Raw genomic sequence first — 18,883 nt, 5'->3', positions numbered from 1 at the left:
AGGGCAGAGTAGAAGTAGGTATTCTGCTGTGCCAGCCTTAAGGGGTTCCCACTTAGAAGTACAGTATCAGGAATTCCTGGCCATTTTTCCCTCAGGCTTTCACTTAGAAGACATGAGGATTAGAGACAAAGTGCACACTGTAACAGGGTTGGTACATGAGAATGTGATGCAGGCCCAGACCAGCCAGAAGCAGTGGTATGATTCCCCTGCCAGGATGATAGAGAGAAATTTTCATGATAATCGGTTGAAGGCTCATAATGACAGTGAGAGCCAGCTAGCAGCTATTACAGTGGACCCAGGGGGAAATTAGATGAGATGATCTTGGGCATTGACCTGTCAGTCAATGCCCATGCCATCTCTTGAAGGGGGGAGATGTCAGGATAAAGCTTAGATCTGATATGCTGAAATAGAATATTGGATGTCAGGGCCCAAATAAATCTTTGCATGAATACCTAAATTAACCTGATGGTCAATTCAGATAAAGGTGTGACCAAATGAGGCCAAGAACATGTAATTGAGTTAGGTAAACCCTTTGTGCAGAGACCAGCTTTAGATATGCAGATCACAGACATCCATTGTATTTGATCATGTATTTCCCTAGCTAGTACTTCCCTTCAATAGGTAGTATAAACACAAACTAACCCCTAGGTGTAAATTAGAGAGCTTGCATTTATTTACAAGGGATAATTCATAACTGCAGGGTAAATAGGTTGTATCAAATGAATCCATTGATAAGCTAGTGTAACAGTTAAAGACGCAGCGTCTGATGTAATGGTGTTTGGAGGTTTTTACATCCCAGTGTGAGGAGATAAGCCTGCCACTTTTAGCAGCTTTCAGGACATAGCACTGTTTGCTTGTGACACTTGAATAGACTTGTAGGTACCGCTCAGCATGTGGCCTGGCTCAATGAGGCCAGGGGATAACATAGCCTATATGTAATACTGTATAGACAGAAAGAATTCAGTTTTAAAATATGCCACTTAAAATCAATAAAAGCAGAGATCAACCACCTATTCCTCAATAGCATGATGAAGGGCAGCTCATATGGTAAATTAAGAATTCTGACCCACAGAGAAATGAAGAAAAGGAGTGGAAGCTCTGCGAATGCCCTGTACTTAGGCATGTTTGATATGAAAATATAAACAAAGTCATAGGGGATTTGTTAATGATAAGATTGGATCGATGTAACGCTGTCCAGGACAAATATATCACATTGTAGAATTGGTTAATAAATCAGGCAACAGGTAAATTTGGTTTGAAAAGGTGTCCCAGGACACAACCCCGATTAGCATTAACCCTGCCCCTGTGAATGCCGCACCCATTTGAGGTTGCTTAAAAATCTGTGTTCTGAGGGAACAAATTGTCAGACTTTTGGGGATCAATCTAATTGAAGGACTGTCCATTATTTCTGCCTGCCCCAGGCATACAGATTATTATATGTAAGTAATGCTCTGTAAGTTATCTCTTTTATTTTAAACTGTTTGCTTTTTATGTCAAATTTATTATTTGTTTATTCCTTATTTTTCTTTATATCTGAATGCCCTGTACCTTTTGTATATTAAATCTAAAATTTAATAAGTTGCGTCCTTGATACTCTAAATAATCCATAGCCTTTGTAGAGGAGATTGCTCGTCCAGGTAAACCCTTGGAATGCCAGTGTGTGATTTGTTGATACATTTGATTAACAAGCTGCGTGTGCTTGTATGTACATTTGTGTAACAGTCTGGAGGTGTGAAGAGTTAACCCTGTGTGTGCTGGTGGGAGTCTTGCTAGTTTGTGGAACTAGGAGCCTGCGTGCCAGTGTGAGATAGTATATTGGGGTCCTATTGCCCGTACCCAATAGGTGGTGGCTGTACCTGAAGTGTCTGGGGGTGTGAGAGCGCTGTGTTTGGGGGCGATTCCGTAGGTCTAAGAACCTGTGTGATAGGGGAGAGAGACTGCGGGCTGAAATCGTGTGTGACCTCATACAGCAAACACCCCAACGTCACGGCAGCTGGGAGCGCGTTCGTGACAACCTGCAATCCCTCATTCTATTGATGCATCATGAATGATAATTGCCTTAACAGTCCGGCATAAGTATCAGAGGGACTGTGCCTTGAGTCTCGAAATTTCCGCTGGTAAACCTCAAGATGATGTTATGTTGAAGCAAAGTAACGAAGATTTCTTAATTACAACATAATCGCCGTCCAGTTCCTGGTGAAGGTATGTAAATGCTTCCTAAGCTTCCCTCTCAGTCCAGCGATTAAATAGCTGAGCTTGAACCCAGTGAATGGGCCAAACTGTTGGCAAGTCCTTTAAAATCCCCTCAGGAGCGCATAAAGGTCGCTGTCCTTTTCCAATAAGGGAAATTGGTTGTGCCTGGGTTTTTTCCTACCTGGACCTCGGTTCCTGCGCCGGGCTGCTGAGCCTGGAGAGCTCCAGCTGGTGTTTGCTTTCAGCTTGTATCAAGGTGAGAGTTTTCCGACGGATTTGAAAAACCAATCAGATTCTAGCTATCATTTTGTAGTATTAAAGTAATTCTATCGTTTTCAATTAAGCATTGCCCAAGCGATTGTATTGTGTTTCCAAGGCACAAAGTAATTTATTTTAGCAGATGTAAAATTTAACAGTTCAATACATAATTATATTACAGTACAGCCAATACCAAAAATAGATAAATAAATACTGCGCTCGCTGCGGTCCCACGGGTACCAGTGAACAGTATTTCACTCCAGAATACTGTGGTCAGAGAATGGCTAAAGCCAGTTGGAGCACAGCTATATTATATACACTTAGTGTTACAGAGACAACAATGCAGATGACGTGGCTTGCTTCTATAGGTCCAGACTTCAGATGGGTCCAGTGTAAACAGGTCATAGGCTAGTTCAAAAAACCCCCTCAAATGCTGAGGGTCAACATTCCAGATGATTCTCCCGCCCAGAAACCAGTTACAACTAGTTCATTAGCATTTTACAGTTTGGTATCACTCCGACTATTTATTCCCTAACATCAATAACTAGAGTATGCAATATGTGATCTATTCGGTGAATGAACCGGACAGCTGCTGATGAATAGTGGATTAAAATAATATGAGACATGAGACATTTCCTATAACCTGAACGTTAAATAACACTGAAGTGTACATATAATCATAATATATAAATAATAAACTAAATACTATCTGCTCATAAATCACTGTGGAATGGAATCCATATAAATATGAAATATATGTATAACTAAATATTCTAGTGCGAGTGTGTGCGTGCGTATTTTATCGTGCGATCGCGTTATGCCCAGTGTAGCGTGGCTTACTGAGTGCGATCGCACGATAAAACAATATTAACCAATATACTTTCGTTCATCCAATTATACACCTTCAACAGTAGAATGTACTGAATAAATAACTAGAATCTGATTGGTTGCTATAGGCAACATCTCCACTTTTCAAACTCTCCAGAAAACTCTCAGGCCTAGGTAGCCTTGGGGCTGGCTGGGGCCTTGTAGCCTGGGGTCTGCAAGCTCTGAGCTGGCTGGAGCTTAGGGCTAAGCGTAAGGGATTGGTGTCTAGGGTTGGGAACTAGAGGTGGAGGCCTGGTGCTATTGGAACTTCCACAAGGTGGAGGCTGGGGCACACAAGCGACTGAAACCACCTACTTGGTCCTTCCAAATCACTGTTTTTCCTTGTGGTCAGGCCTGGGAGTTTAACTATATGCAGCGTGGGTTTGATGCATTGTCAGATGCTGTCACCAATGCGCCATCCAGCGGACCGAGATACGGCCGGGACCTGGCGCTGCTGGTCCTGGCTTCCACAGTTCTGAGAATGGCTGGAGAACCAGAAAGTGGTGTAAGTTGCAGCCCAGAGCTGATAGACTGATTTGTCAGCTGCAGTAGAGCCTTTCCTGTCTTCTTCATTCCCTCTCTCCCTTAGCAAGCTGTGATGTGGAGCTTAGAGGGTGAAGCATCTATCCAGCCAGTGGCTCCAGACACAGGCAGTGTGATCAAGTCAGACCGTGGAAGACTTTGGGTGCAAGCCATGGCGGTTGCTAAAGTCTCCATCCGAGAATTCAGCCGACATAATCATTGTTGTCAGCAAAACAGAAGGGACTGAATAAATGGTGAGGGCGGTTCAGCACAAGGTACAGCTGCAGTCATCCAGTTCGCAGACTCTGTTTCTGTGCGCATAGCAGCTGAGCCTACCAACTATAATGTTGCTACGAAGGGAGCAAGTTCCCAAGGTAGAAGATGCTCTTAACATAGCAGGTATGTCTGACAGTGAGATTCCTGTAACTGGATATTCCGGTGCTACCAGTATCTGCTGCCCCATACCCAGGCCCGGCGCTCCCATTAGGCAACCTTAGGCAGTTGCCTAGGGCGCCGGGACCTGCAGGGCGCCGCTGACTAGATTTTCTAATCTAGTCAGTGGTTCAACGGCACGAGAGAGATGCACAGCAGCGGCAGCATGATAACTGACCGTCAGTGATCATGTGATAGTCTGTCCGGCCACAAGCCGGCCAAGAGCAAGTGATTTGCTGCTGGATATTTCCTCTAAAGAACCGACGTCCCTATAACACAAAGGCTCTTCTCAGAGCCACCCACGTTTTCCTATAAGAGCTGATTACAATGCGGTTGTTTCCTTTCATTGTAGTTGGGTGAATTTTGTAGGTTTATAGCACTTTATTTGACTGGTAATCCGGGGCCCCTTTATCACCGTTCTGTGTAGATTACAGTGACGGTTTGTACAGCAATGAATTTTGCTGAGAGCAACAAATGTTCTACTCTACGTACAAGCTTTAGTTTCACTATATTGCTCTATTGTCCCCTCCCTACGTACAGTAGATGTACATATGTAATGGTGCTTATTAGCGGCAGTGTTCTTTGCTCTCCCTTCATTGTTAATGTCAGTGTCCAGGTAGCGACACCGTAGAATGAAGGTTCGGGGTACAGTATATGCGTTGTTGATGAATTTAGACACAAGATAAATTGATAGCGGAGCTGCGAGTGTAACACTCATTTCACATTTAAGAATAAAAGGTTAATATATAGATTTTGCTACAGTTCTAGAACATTACCGTGGTTGAGAAGACTTCAGTGTCATATATGCAGATTTGTATCACCCGTGCAGGTGGTGAGACAAGCTGTACACTTGGAGAAATTAAGGTTATAAGATAGGAATAATGGAGAGGATAGTGTGAGAAGCAATGTGTGCAAACAGCGACATACGCAACACGTTGTGCTGATAAGCTGAGCTGTTGTTCTGGATCTCCATAAATGATCAAAAAACCGACCAGTGTGTTATTCCAGACGGTAATTGTTTTAGATGAACAATTAATTTGCAACCTACACAGATCAATGCTAGAGCTCTTTTAGAAGATTTGGTGGCTCTGAAAAGAGCCTTTGTGTGATGTGTATAGATGATGCTGATTATCTTATGCCCTCTCCCCGCGGATTCTGCGGGCCAGCTGGATGTCCTTGGGCATGATGGTCACCCTCTTGGCGTGGATGGCGCAGAGGTTGGTGTCCTCGAAGAGCCCCACCAGGTAAGCCTCGCTGGCCTCTTGCAGGGCCATGACTGCCGAGCTCTGGAAGCGCAGGTCGGTCTTGAAGTCCTGGGCGATCTCCTGCACCAGATGCTGGAAAGGCAACTTGCGGATCAGCAGCTCAGTGGATTTCTGGTAGCGGCGGATCTCTCGGAGTGCAACAGTCCCGGGACGGTAACGATGCGGCTTCTTCACTCCGCCGGCAGCTGGGGCGCTCTTCCGGGCGGCTTTAGTTGCCAGCTGCTTGCGGGGAGCTTTCCCTCCGGTGGACTTACAGGTGGTCTGCTTGGTCCTGGCCATGGTTGTAGTACAGGAAGTGAAAAAGTGTCTCTTACCCACCTTTATTTATACAAAGTGCTGCGTTATGATTGGATGATGTAAAGTCGCCTTTCATCCTGATTGGTTTAATCAGGTCGTTGAATGTTTCAAAAAGTCCGCCAATAATTTATATTGATTTTTTCTTGCTATTTTTAATACAAGCCAACTGACAGAATGAGGAATTAAATGAGAATAATGAAGATAAACGGTATTTTCGTATTTCTGTCATGATTATTACGATTTAACTGAACCGGGAAGTATTTCCTAGTATTCCAGCGGGAAGAAATAACAAGTATATACACATACTTACCACATGGTGGTGATATTGCATCACAATCTACAATACAGTACTAGGATCTAAACATCCCACGTTCAATATATACTCCCCCATTCCTTCTATTTTATTCTTCTACAGTATAGCATCACTTTTTGATAGTGGCATAATTATTTGTTTTAAATTATCAATCTGATTTGCCTAACAAATAGGTGGTCTCTATTATTCATGTTATAGTCAATTGAAAATACAATGTGACACAGAGCAATAGATGACATTAGCTCAGGGACTTTATAATGTGCCCTTGTTGGAAGACTTGGAGTATTGGGTGTCACAATATGCAGCACCCACAGGCTATTTGCCAGGATCTAGAGGAGTTTACCAGCAGCAACTCCTGCACCAAGTCTTCTCTCACTGAGTTTATTTTCAGCCTCTCAACCCCTCCAGTACCGAAAAATCTATAAACATATATAGATGCGCCTAAGGAGTGTTTAATTTTGAATAACAATGGCAAAGTTCATCTGATATCAAACCAATTTACTTAAAACAAAGGACAAAAATGGCTGTAAGATGTAAAAATACAATATAAATGATAGGTAATCTAAAATCAAAGGATTTATACCCAAAACCTGTAACGGACTTACCTTCTCCGCCGCTCCGGAAGCCGCACTTCCGCACCCAAGACCATGTGACCGCACCCGGAGGCGGTCACATGACCATGACCTAGAGGTGGGGATTTTGAATCCCTGTCAGGATAAAAACCTCACTCTGACACTCGCTGAGTGTCAGAGCAACACTTACCTGTTCCTGGCTCCTGTACTTCGTGGATTGCTGTGTCTTCCAGTCTCCAGTGTCTTCCTGTGTGCTGATCTCTGCCTGTTTGACTACTCTGGCTCTCCTATCCCTGTGTACCGACCCGGCTTGCTGACCATTCTTCTGTTCTTGTGACCCGTGTACCGAACCTGGCTTGTTGACTCCGAGTTGCCTCCTGATTCTGCCTGACTCCATTCCTGTGTACCGAACCGGCTTGTCTGACTCCTCTACCTCCGCTCCACTCCGCTGTACTACATCTTGGGGCGAACCTGAGGACCGCAACCTGCGATTCCTGGCAGCGAAGCCCACCCCGCCTTGCGGCGGTTCTTGGTGAACACCGGGGAGATCGTTAGACTCCGCACCTCAGGTAAGCCAGCGCTAATCAAGATTAGTAGTAGAAGTATCCAGAATCTGTTACAAAACCCCATCTGGGGTAAGTGTAATAAACAGACAAATCTTAAAATAACAATGTGCGTGGATAAAGCATATCATACACAGGTGATAATTGTGCTCCTGTATCCTGAATGAGAATACCTTGCCATTCACTTTCATCTTGTTCTTCAATAGTCAGTTCACTTGTAAGTACTTATATGATTGTGAATGTGTTCCAAAAGCTTTCTGAAAACAGAACATTGATACATCTTACATGTGGAAAATTGTCTTTAGAGCGATCTCACCAGGAGGTTAACAGCAGGCTGTTGGGGAAGACTCTTCCTTTGTGTAGTTCACAAAGGGAGTATCATCTCTATGCGGAGGAAACACAAATCTATCTATCCTCTCCTGATCTTTTACCATCTGTGTTGTCTCGCGTTACCGACTGTCTTTCTGCCATTTCATCTTGGATGCCCTCTCGCCAACTCAAACTCAATCTTTCAAAAACTGAATTAATAATATTCCCACCCAAAAACAGAAGCTTCCTGCCTGACATTTCTATTTCTGTTGATAACATGACCATAAATCCCACCACGCAAGCTCGCTGCCTACTTGTTATCCTTGACCCACAACTATCATTTATTCCCCACATCAACTCCATATCTAAATCATGTTACATACATCTAAAGAACATTTAGGGTTAGGGTTAGATTCCTGCTATCATTTATTTAGTACATTCTACAACATGACAGCTAGAATCTGATTGGTTGCTGTAGGCAACATGTCCACTTTTTCAAACCCGCAGTTTAGTAAGTATACCCCATTATATCTGTAGCATTGCACAATATGAGCCTGTGATATATTTTGATATAATAACATTTTTATTGATACATGTTAATAGATTTCACAATGCTTTTTTAGCCAGTATAGTGCTGTGGAGACACATTGCACATATAGTTCTAACCTAATTACCTCCTAGATTACCTGTTTACCTAGATAACTAACTTTGGCTGCCAGCTAGCTTTATTAACAGACACTCAGACATTATTCCACTAACTAAAAGCTCAGATATATGTCATACCTTATAACAAGGGACATTTGAGACAAATGGTAATTAATTTAGCTAACTCACATACCTTAGCTAACACAACTTTCCAGCCTGTCATGCAATATGACTTCTGCTGTCCTGCTATTTTCACACCATCTGTCAGCAGTCTTTATATTTCTAATACATATAATATTGTTGGTAATAACAAGAATAACATGTTATTTGTTGTTATTAGGTACAATTAGAGATGCTCAATGACCCCCGTGTTTTGGTTTTCGTTTTGGATCTGGAGTAGCTGCGGGTTTTGGTTTTGGTTTTCGTGTTTTGGTTTTGGTTAGCTATTTTTTATTAAATTTAATTTTTGTGGGTAAAATCACCTAATTTTGTTATTATTTTGTACCTTCATTATTATTAACCTCACTGACACTAGATTCCATTGATTTCCCTTCAATGTTTACCATGTCACAGGTCACAATATGCTCTTCATACACTTTCAGCCAAATACTTGTCACGGTTTGAGGGATTGGATTCTTTGATTTGCCCAACTTGGCGCTACTACTAGCAAGACGCGGAAGGTATTCACCAGAGACCAACGCAAGGTGGTTTGGTCTTAGCTGCGTCCACCCGCAGGTCGCCCTTACCAGGAGTGTCAGGCGAGACCCTTTAGGGGAATGAGCAGAATGGGATGAACAGGATACAGCAGAGAAGATGGAGCACAAGCTTTGTAGACAATAGTGTAACAAAATAATGGAGTGTAAACTCTTGTGGAAAGTGGTTTAGCTGAGAGAGCTGGAGCGCAAGCTCTTGTGGTCTTGTGGTGTGTAAAATTAGTGACTGGATGCCTAGCCTCCCCTCTAACAGATAGTGCCACTCCTCCAGGGCTGTTTTAATGGCAAGTAACTCCATGGGGTATACTTACTAAGCTGCGGGTTTGAAAAAGTGGAGATGTTGCCTATGGCAACCAATCAGATTCTAGCTGTCATTTTGTAGAATGCACTAAATAAATGACAGCTAGAATCTGATTGGTTGCTATGGGCAACATCTCCACTTTTTCAAACCCGTACTTTAGTAAATCTCTCCAATAGCGCAATTTTTCTCTGCAAGTAAGAACTTTCTGGAGAAAAATGCACAGCCGTTTTTTTTCTTGAAATTGATGGCTCTAATGTGGGAGTTGGGGCTAATAGGTGGGTTGCTGGAGAATAGACGCAGAGGAAAAGGCTTTCTTAAGAAATTCAAAGGCCTCCAGGGCCTCCGGGGACCAGGATTTAGGGTTGGTGCCCTTCCGTGTAAGAGCCACAATAGGTGCCACAATGGTAGAATATCCCTTAATGAAGCGCCAATAGTAATTTGAGAATCCCAGGAAACGCTGCACAGGTTTCAAACCGAGAGGAAGAGGCCACTCAATTATTGCTCGCACCTTTTCTGGTTCCATCTCTAATCCCGTACCAGAGACTATGTAGTCTAAAAATGGCATCCGAGGTTGTTCAAAGAGACACTTTTCAAGTTTACAAAAAAGTTGGTTTTTGCGGAGTGGTGAAAATGACTTCTGCTACATGGGCATGATGAGACTGAATTTTTGGGAAAAAATCAAGATATCGACCAGATAGACTACAACATACTCAGAGGAGATCCCTGAAAATCTCGTTAACAAAACCTTGACAGACAGCTGGAGTGTTACACAGGCCAAAGGGCATCATCAGGTATTCATAGTGGCCGTCACGGGTGTTAAAAGCGTCTTCAATTCGTCGCTAGATCTGATTCTGATGAGATTATAGGCTCCTCTGAGAGACCATTTAGAAAATATTTTGGCTCCCTTGATCCGGTCAAAAAGTTCCGTAATAAGTGGGATGGGATATCGGTTCTTAATCGTTACTGCATTGAGACCCTGGTAGTCAATACACGGTCGTAGCGAACCGTCCTTCTTTTTAACGAAAAAGAATCCCGCTCTGGCAGGAGAAGAGGAAGATCTAATGAACCTACGTTGGAGATTTTCTTGGACATAGTCAGACATGGCTAGGGTCTCTGGCAGGGATAGAGGATATACGCTTCCTCGAGGAGGAATCTGACCGGGTTGAAGGTCAATGGGAAAGTCCCAGGGCCGATGAGGAGGGAGATGTTTGGATCTTGTTTTATCAAAGACATCCAAAAATGAAGAGTATTGTTCCGGGAGGAGTTTACACTTGGTCTCGGAAGAGATGGTAGTAGAGGCAAGGGGTCGAACTTGAGAAAGACAACCTCGAAAACAAGTGGGACTCCATGATAAAACTTGGGAGGTGGTCCAGTCCATTTGAGGCGAATGCCGTTGGAGCCATGGCAACCCCAATATGACGGAGCTGGTAGAGGACGGCAAAACATGGAAGGAGATTCTCTCTCTGTGTAATGCTCCTACCTGAAGAACGATAGGCTTAGTGCTGCACTTGATTAATCCATTAGAGATGCGGGAACCATCAATAGTAGTGATGGAGACAGGAGATTCCAGAGGATGCATAGACAAAGAACCTTGAGACACGAGGGAGAGTGAAATAAAATTCCCAGCTGCTCCAGAATCCATCAAGGCGTGGGAATGGATAGGACCTAATTGACCATACAGCGTAATAGTAAAAGAACAAATTTTAGGAAGATTAGCCGGAGGAGAGGATTTAACATTACCCAATCTGACCTCTCCGAAACAGATTAAGGCTTGGCATTTCCCGACTTCTTAGGTCAATTGTTAAGCATATGGCCAGGGTCGGCACAGTAAATACACAGCTTGTTCTTAAGTCTACGGTCGCGCTCCTCTGGAGTCAAGCGAGAATGTCCCAGTTGCATTGGTTCATCCTTAGAAGTTGGGGAAACGAAACGTGGTGTTGGCTTGGGTATGGGACGTCGGGAATTAGCCCTTTCAGCAGTCCTTTTCGCGAAAATGAAGATCCACATGATTACATAGAGAGATAAAAGCATCCAAGGTAGTTGGTAGTTCCTGGAGACCAGAGCATCCTTGATTTTATCGGATAATCCTTGCCAAAATGTAGCCACCATGGAGTCATTGTTCCAATGCAACTCAGATGATAGAGAGTGAAAGTTGATATACTGAGCCACTGATCGTGAACCTTGGTGGAGTCTGGGAATACTGAATGCTGAGGAGGTAACCCAGCCAGGCTCAGCAAAATTTTATCGGAAGGCCGCAATAAAGGCAGTGCTGTCATAAAGGAGTGGATCATCACGCTCCCAGAGGGGAGACGCCCAGACCAGGGCTTGCCCCGAAAGTAACGAGATTAGCTAGGCCACCTTGGCTCTTTGAGTAGGAAAATATTGTGGTTGTAGTTTGAATTGAATCGAAAACTAGTTGAAGAAGCCTCTACAAATCTTAGGGTCCCCGTCGAACTTGGAAGGAGGAGGAATCCGAAGAGAAGAGGTAGTGGTAACTGGTACCTCTGGAGTGGGAGGTTCTGGCGCCGGGATGACGAGAGGAGCAGTAGAAGCAGCAACCTGAATAGAATCCATTCTAGAAGCCAGCGTTTGAAAACATTGAAGAAGTTGCCGCTGACCGCCGTCCTGTTGTTCCACTCGATGGAGTAGGATGAAGCATTTCTTTAGCAGATTGTTCCCCAGTAGAATCCGTCATGGCCTGTTGATACTGTCCCGGTTTGAGGGATTGGATTCTTTGATCAGCCCAACTTGGCGCTACTTCTAGCAAGGCGCGTAATCTAACGAACGGACGGTATTCACCAGGGACCACCGCAAGGTGGTTTGGTGTTAGCTGCGTCCGCCCGCAGGTTGCGGCCCTTACCAGGAGTGTTAGGCGAGACCCTTTAGGGGAATGAGCGGAATGGGATGAACAGGATACAGCAGAGAAGATGGAGCACAAGCTCTGTAGACAATAGTGTAACAGAATAATGGAGTGTAAACTTTTGTGGAAAGTGGTTTAGCTGAGAGAGCTGGAGCAGAAGATCTTGATGTGAGCGATATAGCTGAGAGAGGTGGAGTGTGAGCTCTTGTGGTCAGCAGTATAGCTGAGAGAGATGGAGCGTGAGCTCTTATGGTCAGTGGTATAGCTTGAGAGAAATGGAGCGTGAGCTCTTGTGGTCAGCAGTACAAATAAAGGGATGGAGCGTAAGCTCCTCAGCCAGTGGTACAGTGGAGAAAGATGGAGCTCTGAAGCCAGCAGCACAGCGGAGATATGGAGCTCTAGAGCCAGCGGCACAGCGGAGATGAGGAGCTCTGAAGACTAAATAGAACACGCAGGGAGAGAGACGGAACGTCTAATACCAGGCAGGGAACATGATCAACAGGCACTGAGGAGAAGGGGGTAGTGCCTTTTTAAAGTTTGGAGCCAGAATGGGTATCCAATAGGGAGCATGCAAAGGACATAAAAGATAGAGTCTGCGCATGCGCAGATTTGGAGACAGGATGCCAGCAGCCGGAGCATGGAATCAGCGTGAGGCATGTGAGAGTGTCGGGCCTCGGTTATAGAAGCCGAAGGACCGCTGTGGGACAATACTGCAGCGATCTGGCTAGATGGTAAGTGACAGAGCAATGACTCAAACACACGGCAGTTCCTACCACATCTAGTAAACATTGCAACGAGCGCTCCACCTGTCTCTTTTATAAGTGAGGTAATTCTACAGCTAATCCATGGCAATGATCGATCTCTCCACCTGTTTCTTGGATAAGTGAGGTAATTCTACAGCTAATACAGGGCAACGAGCGCTGACGCCCCCTGGATGCGTGCTTTTATCAGACACACCAAGCCAGGCAATGCACTAAAAAGAGCTATTGAAATTCACAGTATAAAGCCAGTTCATTAGTGAGCTTAGAATCAGCCCCAATGAACTGCTTTAGGGACCCTATTAATCAACATGATCAAAGCACCTTTTCTCTTTATGTGTATATTACACCATAAACTTCTTAGTGCAAATTAAGAAAAAAAGCCTGCAAAGACTTGTAGATAAATGAAAATGACCAAAGCAGCTCTTCTATAAAAGTTGTATATTACACGCTACACTTATTAGTGCAAATTCAGAAAAATAGAGTTTAATCCCTGCTAGGCCTAAAGGCATGTTAGACCAACAGTGCTGTGAAGTGATATCTACACTGTGAAGATGATGTCATCATCATCACCCTCATCAGTGTGTACATCATCATCACAAACTATTAATTAATCTCCGCTGGAATCCGCCATTAGAGAAGTGTCAGTACTTGGATGTATTTGTCGGTAAAGGCCTTCCTCGTGGAAGATGTAGTTCATTTTGATGAACATCGTCTTTTCTACATGTTTAGGAAGAAACCTCCTGACAAGGTTCCCGGCTTTGCTGAATACTCTTTCTGAGTACACACTGGAGGGTGGGCAGCTTTGGTATTGCAAAGCAAGTTTGTACATGGGTTTCGAAATGGCTTGTTTTTCCTCCCAGTATGGAAAGGGACTGTCTGACTGTTAGAGGTCGCGGCGGCTCCGGGCACCGCCGCGACTCTCTTGCTGCTCCTAGAGACGCCCCGGCCGTTGCTACGGCAACCAGGGCGTCACTTCCGGTTTCTGTGTCCCGGTTGCCTGGGCAACAACCGGGACGCTTTGTTCTTCCTGACGCCGCGCCCGGCCAGTTGTCAAACAGTCGTGCGCGTGCGCACAGGATTAGGTAGGGCCAGCCATGCAAGGCTGTGTAGGATCAGCTAATCAAGGCTGATTACAGATTAGGTTACTGCTGGCACTCTGCCTATTCCATTGGCTGCAGGCTCTGCATATCTATCATACTGCAGCTGAGGACATATTCTGGACTGTGTCCTGATTGGCCATCTGTACTTTTTAAGGCAGTGAGGACTGAGCCTCACTGCCGGTTATAGCGTTCTGTCCTCAGTCCTGCTGCCTGCTTGTACTATCCATTTAGGTTCCTGCTACCTTAGATTTGACCACCCGTGTTTGACCCCTGCTTGTTATTGGACCTTTGACCCTTCCCTTCTGACCTTGACCTTTGCCTGGAATTCGGATTTTGCTTCTCTGCCTGTGAGTTTGACCCTTAGCTTGCCCTTGGATATTGCTTCTGTGCCTGTGACCTTTGGACCTTTGATTTCTCTTATACTACAGTCCATCAATCACTCCACTTCTGGGAACTCCTTTAAGTCAGTTATACGCTACTTGACCCTCGGTCGGCCCGCAGCCCAGTCTGTCCCCACCACCAGGGGCTCCAGCGAACACCTGGCCTTCTGAGTAGTTCCCAAATTTCACTGTACTGACTTGGGAGTTCCTAACACGGACATTCCATACCAATTAACTCTTGAAAATAATCCTCCACCATTCTTTGCATGTTAATAGTAGGATTGGATGGAGTTATGGCCAAGGTCACACTTTTTTTGGTAAAATCTTTCAAACCAGCCCAGATGTCAAACTGTTGTGGTTTGCCACCTGCGTCATCTCTGCTTCTTTTTGTAAAGTGCAATTTCTTCTGAGCAGAAGCTGCCTGAGAAACTGAAGGAGGAGACGTCGTCAAGCCAAGGCCCAGTTCAGCGATCAACTTGCTGACCAAGAGCTCCTTGCAACTGTTCAGATCTCGGTCATTTGGAAGCATTGAATCGATGTAGGTCTTAAACCTCGGATCAAACACAGTTGCCAAAACATAGTGATCCGACTTCAAGATTTTAATAACACTTGGATCATTGCGAGGCGAATTAAGTACTTGATCTACAAGGCCAACATACTTTTTGAAATTGCTTTCTTTCATTTCCTTCAGTTTGTCAAGCTGCTTTTCCAAAAGTCGAATTAAGGGAATGACTTGGCTCAAGCTAGAAGAATCTGAACTCACTTCACATGTCACAACTTCAAATGGTTTCAGCACCTTGCACAACACAGAAAGGATTCTCCACTGTGCAAGACTGAAATACATTCCCCCTCCTTTCCCAATGTCATGGCTTTTGCAATACGCTTGTATGGCTTTGCGCTGTTCCTCCATCCTCTAAAACATGTACAGGGTGGAATACCACCTTGTTAACACCTCTTGCTTAAGTTGGTGGCAGGGCAAATTAAATTGTTCTTGGAGCTGCTGCAATCTCCTACATGCTGTGGCAGAATGCCGTAAATGTCCCGAAATTTTACAGGCCACCAAAAGCATCTCCTGCACCCCACGGTTATTTTTCAAGCAGCTCTGCACCACCAAGTTTATTGTGTGAGCAAAACACGGAATGTGATGAAATTCACACAGCTGTAATGATCGCGCAATATTGTTGTCTTTATCAGAAATAACATATCCTGGGGAGAGTCCAAGTGGTATAAGCCATGTATCAACGACATCCCTTAATTTTCGTAAAACAAATTATCAGCTGTATGCCTGTTAGTGAAGCCGGTGATACAAAGAGTAGCCTGCCTGTGAGAAATGTTACGTATTGGTGTACATGCTGCTTCTGTTCCTGCTTGTGAAGGTGAATCACCAATCAAGTGGGCTGTCACAGTCATATAATCTTTGGTTTGGCCACTTCCACTTCTCCACATATCTGTGGTTAAGTGTACAGATGGTAGAATAGCATTTTTGAGCCCAATTAGTAAATTTTTACGAACGTTTTGGTACAGTTGAGAAATAGCTGTTCTTGAAAAATGGTGTTGCAATGGAATTTTGTAACGGGGACACAAAACATTAATTAACTGTGAAAAGACAGCTGCGTTTATAGTGGATATTGGACGTAGATTTAACACTAGCATAATCGTCATGGCGTCTGATCTGCTTTGCAACTGGGTGACTGCTTTCATACTTGCTTCCTCTACAACAATTAACTGTTGAACAATCTTTTGCTAAAGTACTAGTGCTGTTCTTCTTGGGCTGCTTATAGGTGGAAGATTCACCCCCAGCAGCAGCAGTGGGACTATCGCTCTAGAATTCTTCAGAGGAATCAATTATAGTGCAGGAGTCATCGAGCCTTACCAAGTTGGATGCAGAGCTAACTCCGATCGCTACTGAGGATATTGATGAGGATGGTGTTGTGGGTGTGGATTGCAGGCGTCAGGATGTAGGTGAGACAAGGGTCCTAGCTAATGGTCTGCTTGTTGTTATTTTTTTACCATATCTTTCAGCTTTTCCCAACACCTTGCCATAAACTCGCGTCAAATGGCGTAAGATGGATGAGGTTCCAAGATGGTTAAGGTCCCTCCCTCGACTGACTGTGGCTTTACATACACTACAATTGGCTAGACAATTGTTGTCTAGATTTGGGTAGAAATAATTCCACACATAAGAAGTGGCTTTTTTGGTCTTATGTCCAGGCATGACAATGGCCTACTTCTTGTCACGTGCCAGAACTGCTTATACTGGTGCAGTACTTACACAAACAACCTCATTCTCATCAACATCTTCATTAGCGCCCTCGTCGGCTACACAAATATCCCCTCATCATCTTCCAAATCCAAAGTGGCATCCTCAATTGATGTATCACCGGCTACACTCGGGCTGTTCAGGCACACATCAGTAGAAATGCTGAAAGTTCCCTTCTTTATGGGTACACTATCAGAATAGTCACGATTATACATACCACTAGTGGATGGAGTCTCCTCAGGGATTGGTGTAATTTCTGATTCTGAGCATAAATTTTCCTCTAATGCCGTACGGTTTTCTTCCAGCTCGGCTTTCACTCGTAACAGTAGTTGTGCACCACTTTTGGACTCCAAATTACTTGGTCTTGCTTGGTCACGAGTGACCTTACAAGATGAAGCCTCAGAAACATTTTTAGATCTCGCACTAATAGAGAAAGGCGAAGGCCTCATTCTTTCTTTGCCGCTGCGTGTGTAGAATGGCATGTTGGCAATTTTTTTTGTATGGGCAGTTAACTTTTCCTGTATTACAGCTCTTTTTCTCTTCAACACGGTAAAAGGTGTTTTTTTGTTGGATTTTTTCCCTGACTTCAAAAGACTATGTACTTTCACATAGGCTATACTAGATGACGTACAGGGAAGACTACCATCAGGACTGGTGGCAGCAGCTGTTTGCTGCTCCTGCTCATATGTGTACTGCTGTGGATCCCCGAAGATCGGGTGGGTTCGGTTTCAAGGAAACCGAGCCCACCCATCTCTAAGTACAATAGTATTAAAGTAATTTTATCGTTTTCCAATAAGCATTGTCTAAGCGATTTCTTGTGGGTCCAAAGCACAATCAATTTATTTAGCAAAAGCAAAAGGTTTAGCAGTTCAATACATAATTATAATACAGTACAGCCGATACCAAATAAATACATACCTACATACCTACATACCTACATACATACATACATACGCTGCGCTCGCTGCGCCTTCTGCTGGATCCAGCTAGAACAGTCCTTCAGCCTAGAAGACTGTGGTCAGTGATGACTGCCTAGCTGGTCCCAGTGAACTTGTGTATATATACACTCAGTGTTACAGAGAAAACAATACAGATGATGTGGCTTGCTTCTATAGGTCCAGGCTTCAGGAGGGTCCAGTGTAATGCAGATAATAGGCCAATTCAAACAACCCCTCCACAGGTGGGGGTTAACATTCCAAGGGTGGGGGTCTGCTCTCCAGATGTTGACTCTGATTTTCCCGCCCTGAATCCAGTTAAATCTAGTTTATTTACATTTCACAGACAGTATTGTTTTAAACATTTATTCCCTATCATCGATAACTAGAGTATGCAATGTGCAATCCCTTTGGCGAATGAACCGGACAACTGCCGATTAAATAGGGGATTAAAATGATACTAAACAAGACATATTTCCTGTAACCTGAACCTTAAATATCACTAAAGTGTACATATAACCTTATGTTATATAAGTCCGGATATTACTGGACTGGCATCGCTGGATGTACCTCTCTTCAACTATGGGGTCAACGTACTTATGGGTGTAATACTCCTCAGAAAATAGCCCCTCGGACTTTCTCCAAGCTCCAAGATTTCCAAATTTTCCTTTTTACCCCTGAATTGAATAGAGTAATTGGCTGGACCAATTGTGCTACCAACTTCTTCATCCCCAACTCTTCACTACCTGAACCAGCCTCTGTCACCTATCCACAATTGAAAGAATTGACTGACCTGAAAAGAGAATGAGAGAAAGAAATAAACAGAACAGGAAAAACTACTACTTCATGCTGGACAACCGTCTTTGCAAGGTCCTTGGCTCAGGTGTTGCTAACTGCAATCGGGGCCTCGCAGAACAGATTCACGAGTGTAATTGAAACCTTCTCTGGGTGTTGGCTCCTCTGCAGTGGATGGAATGGGTACCAGTGTCTCTCTGCTACCCCTAAGAACTTGATGCTGGTCGTCAACACTTGGTACCTGTCTGTCAAAAAACCTGAGCATAGGAAATTACAGTTCCACAACTTACTCTCCCAGTCCAACATCATGACAGTTAGTGTACTACCTCCGGAGACAGTGTTTTGAACGTTCTCGGTTGCTGTCTCACTATTTGCTTTTTCTCTCAAGGTCTAGAACAGTCTCTCCGTTACCACTCATTACAAGAAAAGTCAAAAACATTTCAGAAGGCAACAGGTTAAGAGGCAGTTTAGGAGTGATTTTGACAGTGGAAAGGACTAGTGGCTAAAGCTACCAGCCACTCCAATCAAGTTTCAACCCTCAT

The 18,883-nt window shown here is 44.1% G+C and overlaps 1 protein-coding gene across 1 annotated transcript; it reads right to left on the bottom strand.

The window, feature by feature from the left end:
* Positions 1–5,405: 5,405 nt before the first annotated feature.
* On the bottom strand, positions 5,406–5,816 carry LOC142150674 (histone H3-like). Its single transcript, XM_075205869.1, has one exon. It carries the CDS (start codon positions 5,814–5,816, stop codon positions 5,406–5,408), a length of 411 nt encoding a protein of 136 aa, XP_075061970.1.
* Between the last annotated feature and the right edge of the window lie 13,067 nt (positions 5,817–18,883).

The sequence above is a fragment of the Mixophyes fleayi genome, chromosome 4 (assembly GCF_038048845.1).
Source record: "Mixophyes fleayi isolate aMixFle1 chromosome 4, aMixFle1.hap1, whole genome shotgun sequence".
Taxonomy (NCBI): Eukaryota; Metazoa; Chordata; class Amphibia; order Anura; family Limnodynastidae; genus Mixophyes; species Mixophyes fleayi.
Note: the sequence above shows the minus strand (reverse complement) of the source record. Positions and strands in the feature narration are given on the sequence as shown.

What these genes read in the sequence shown, in the direction of transcription:
- LOC142150674 (XM_075205869.1), bottom strand. Translation starts at nt 5,816, where the DNA reads ATGGCCAGGACCAAGCAGACCACCTGTAAGTCCACCGGAGGGAAAGCT.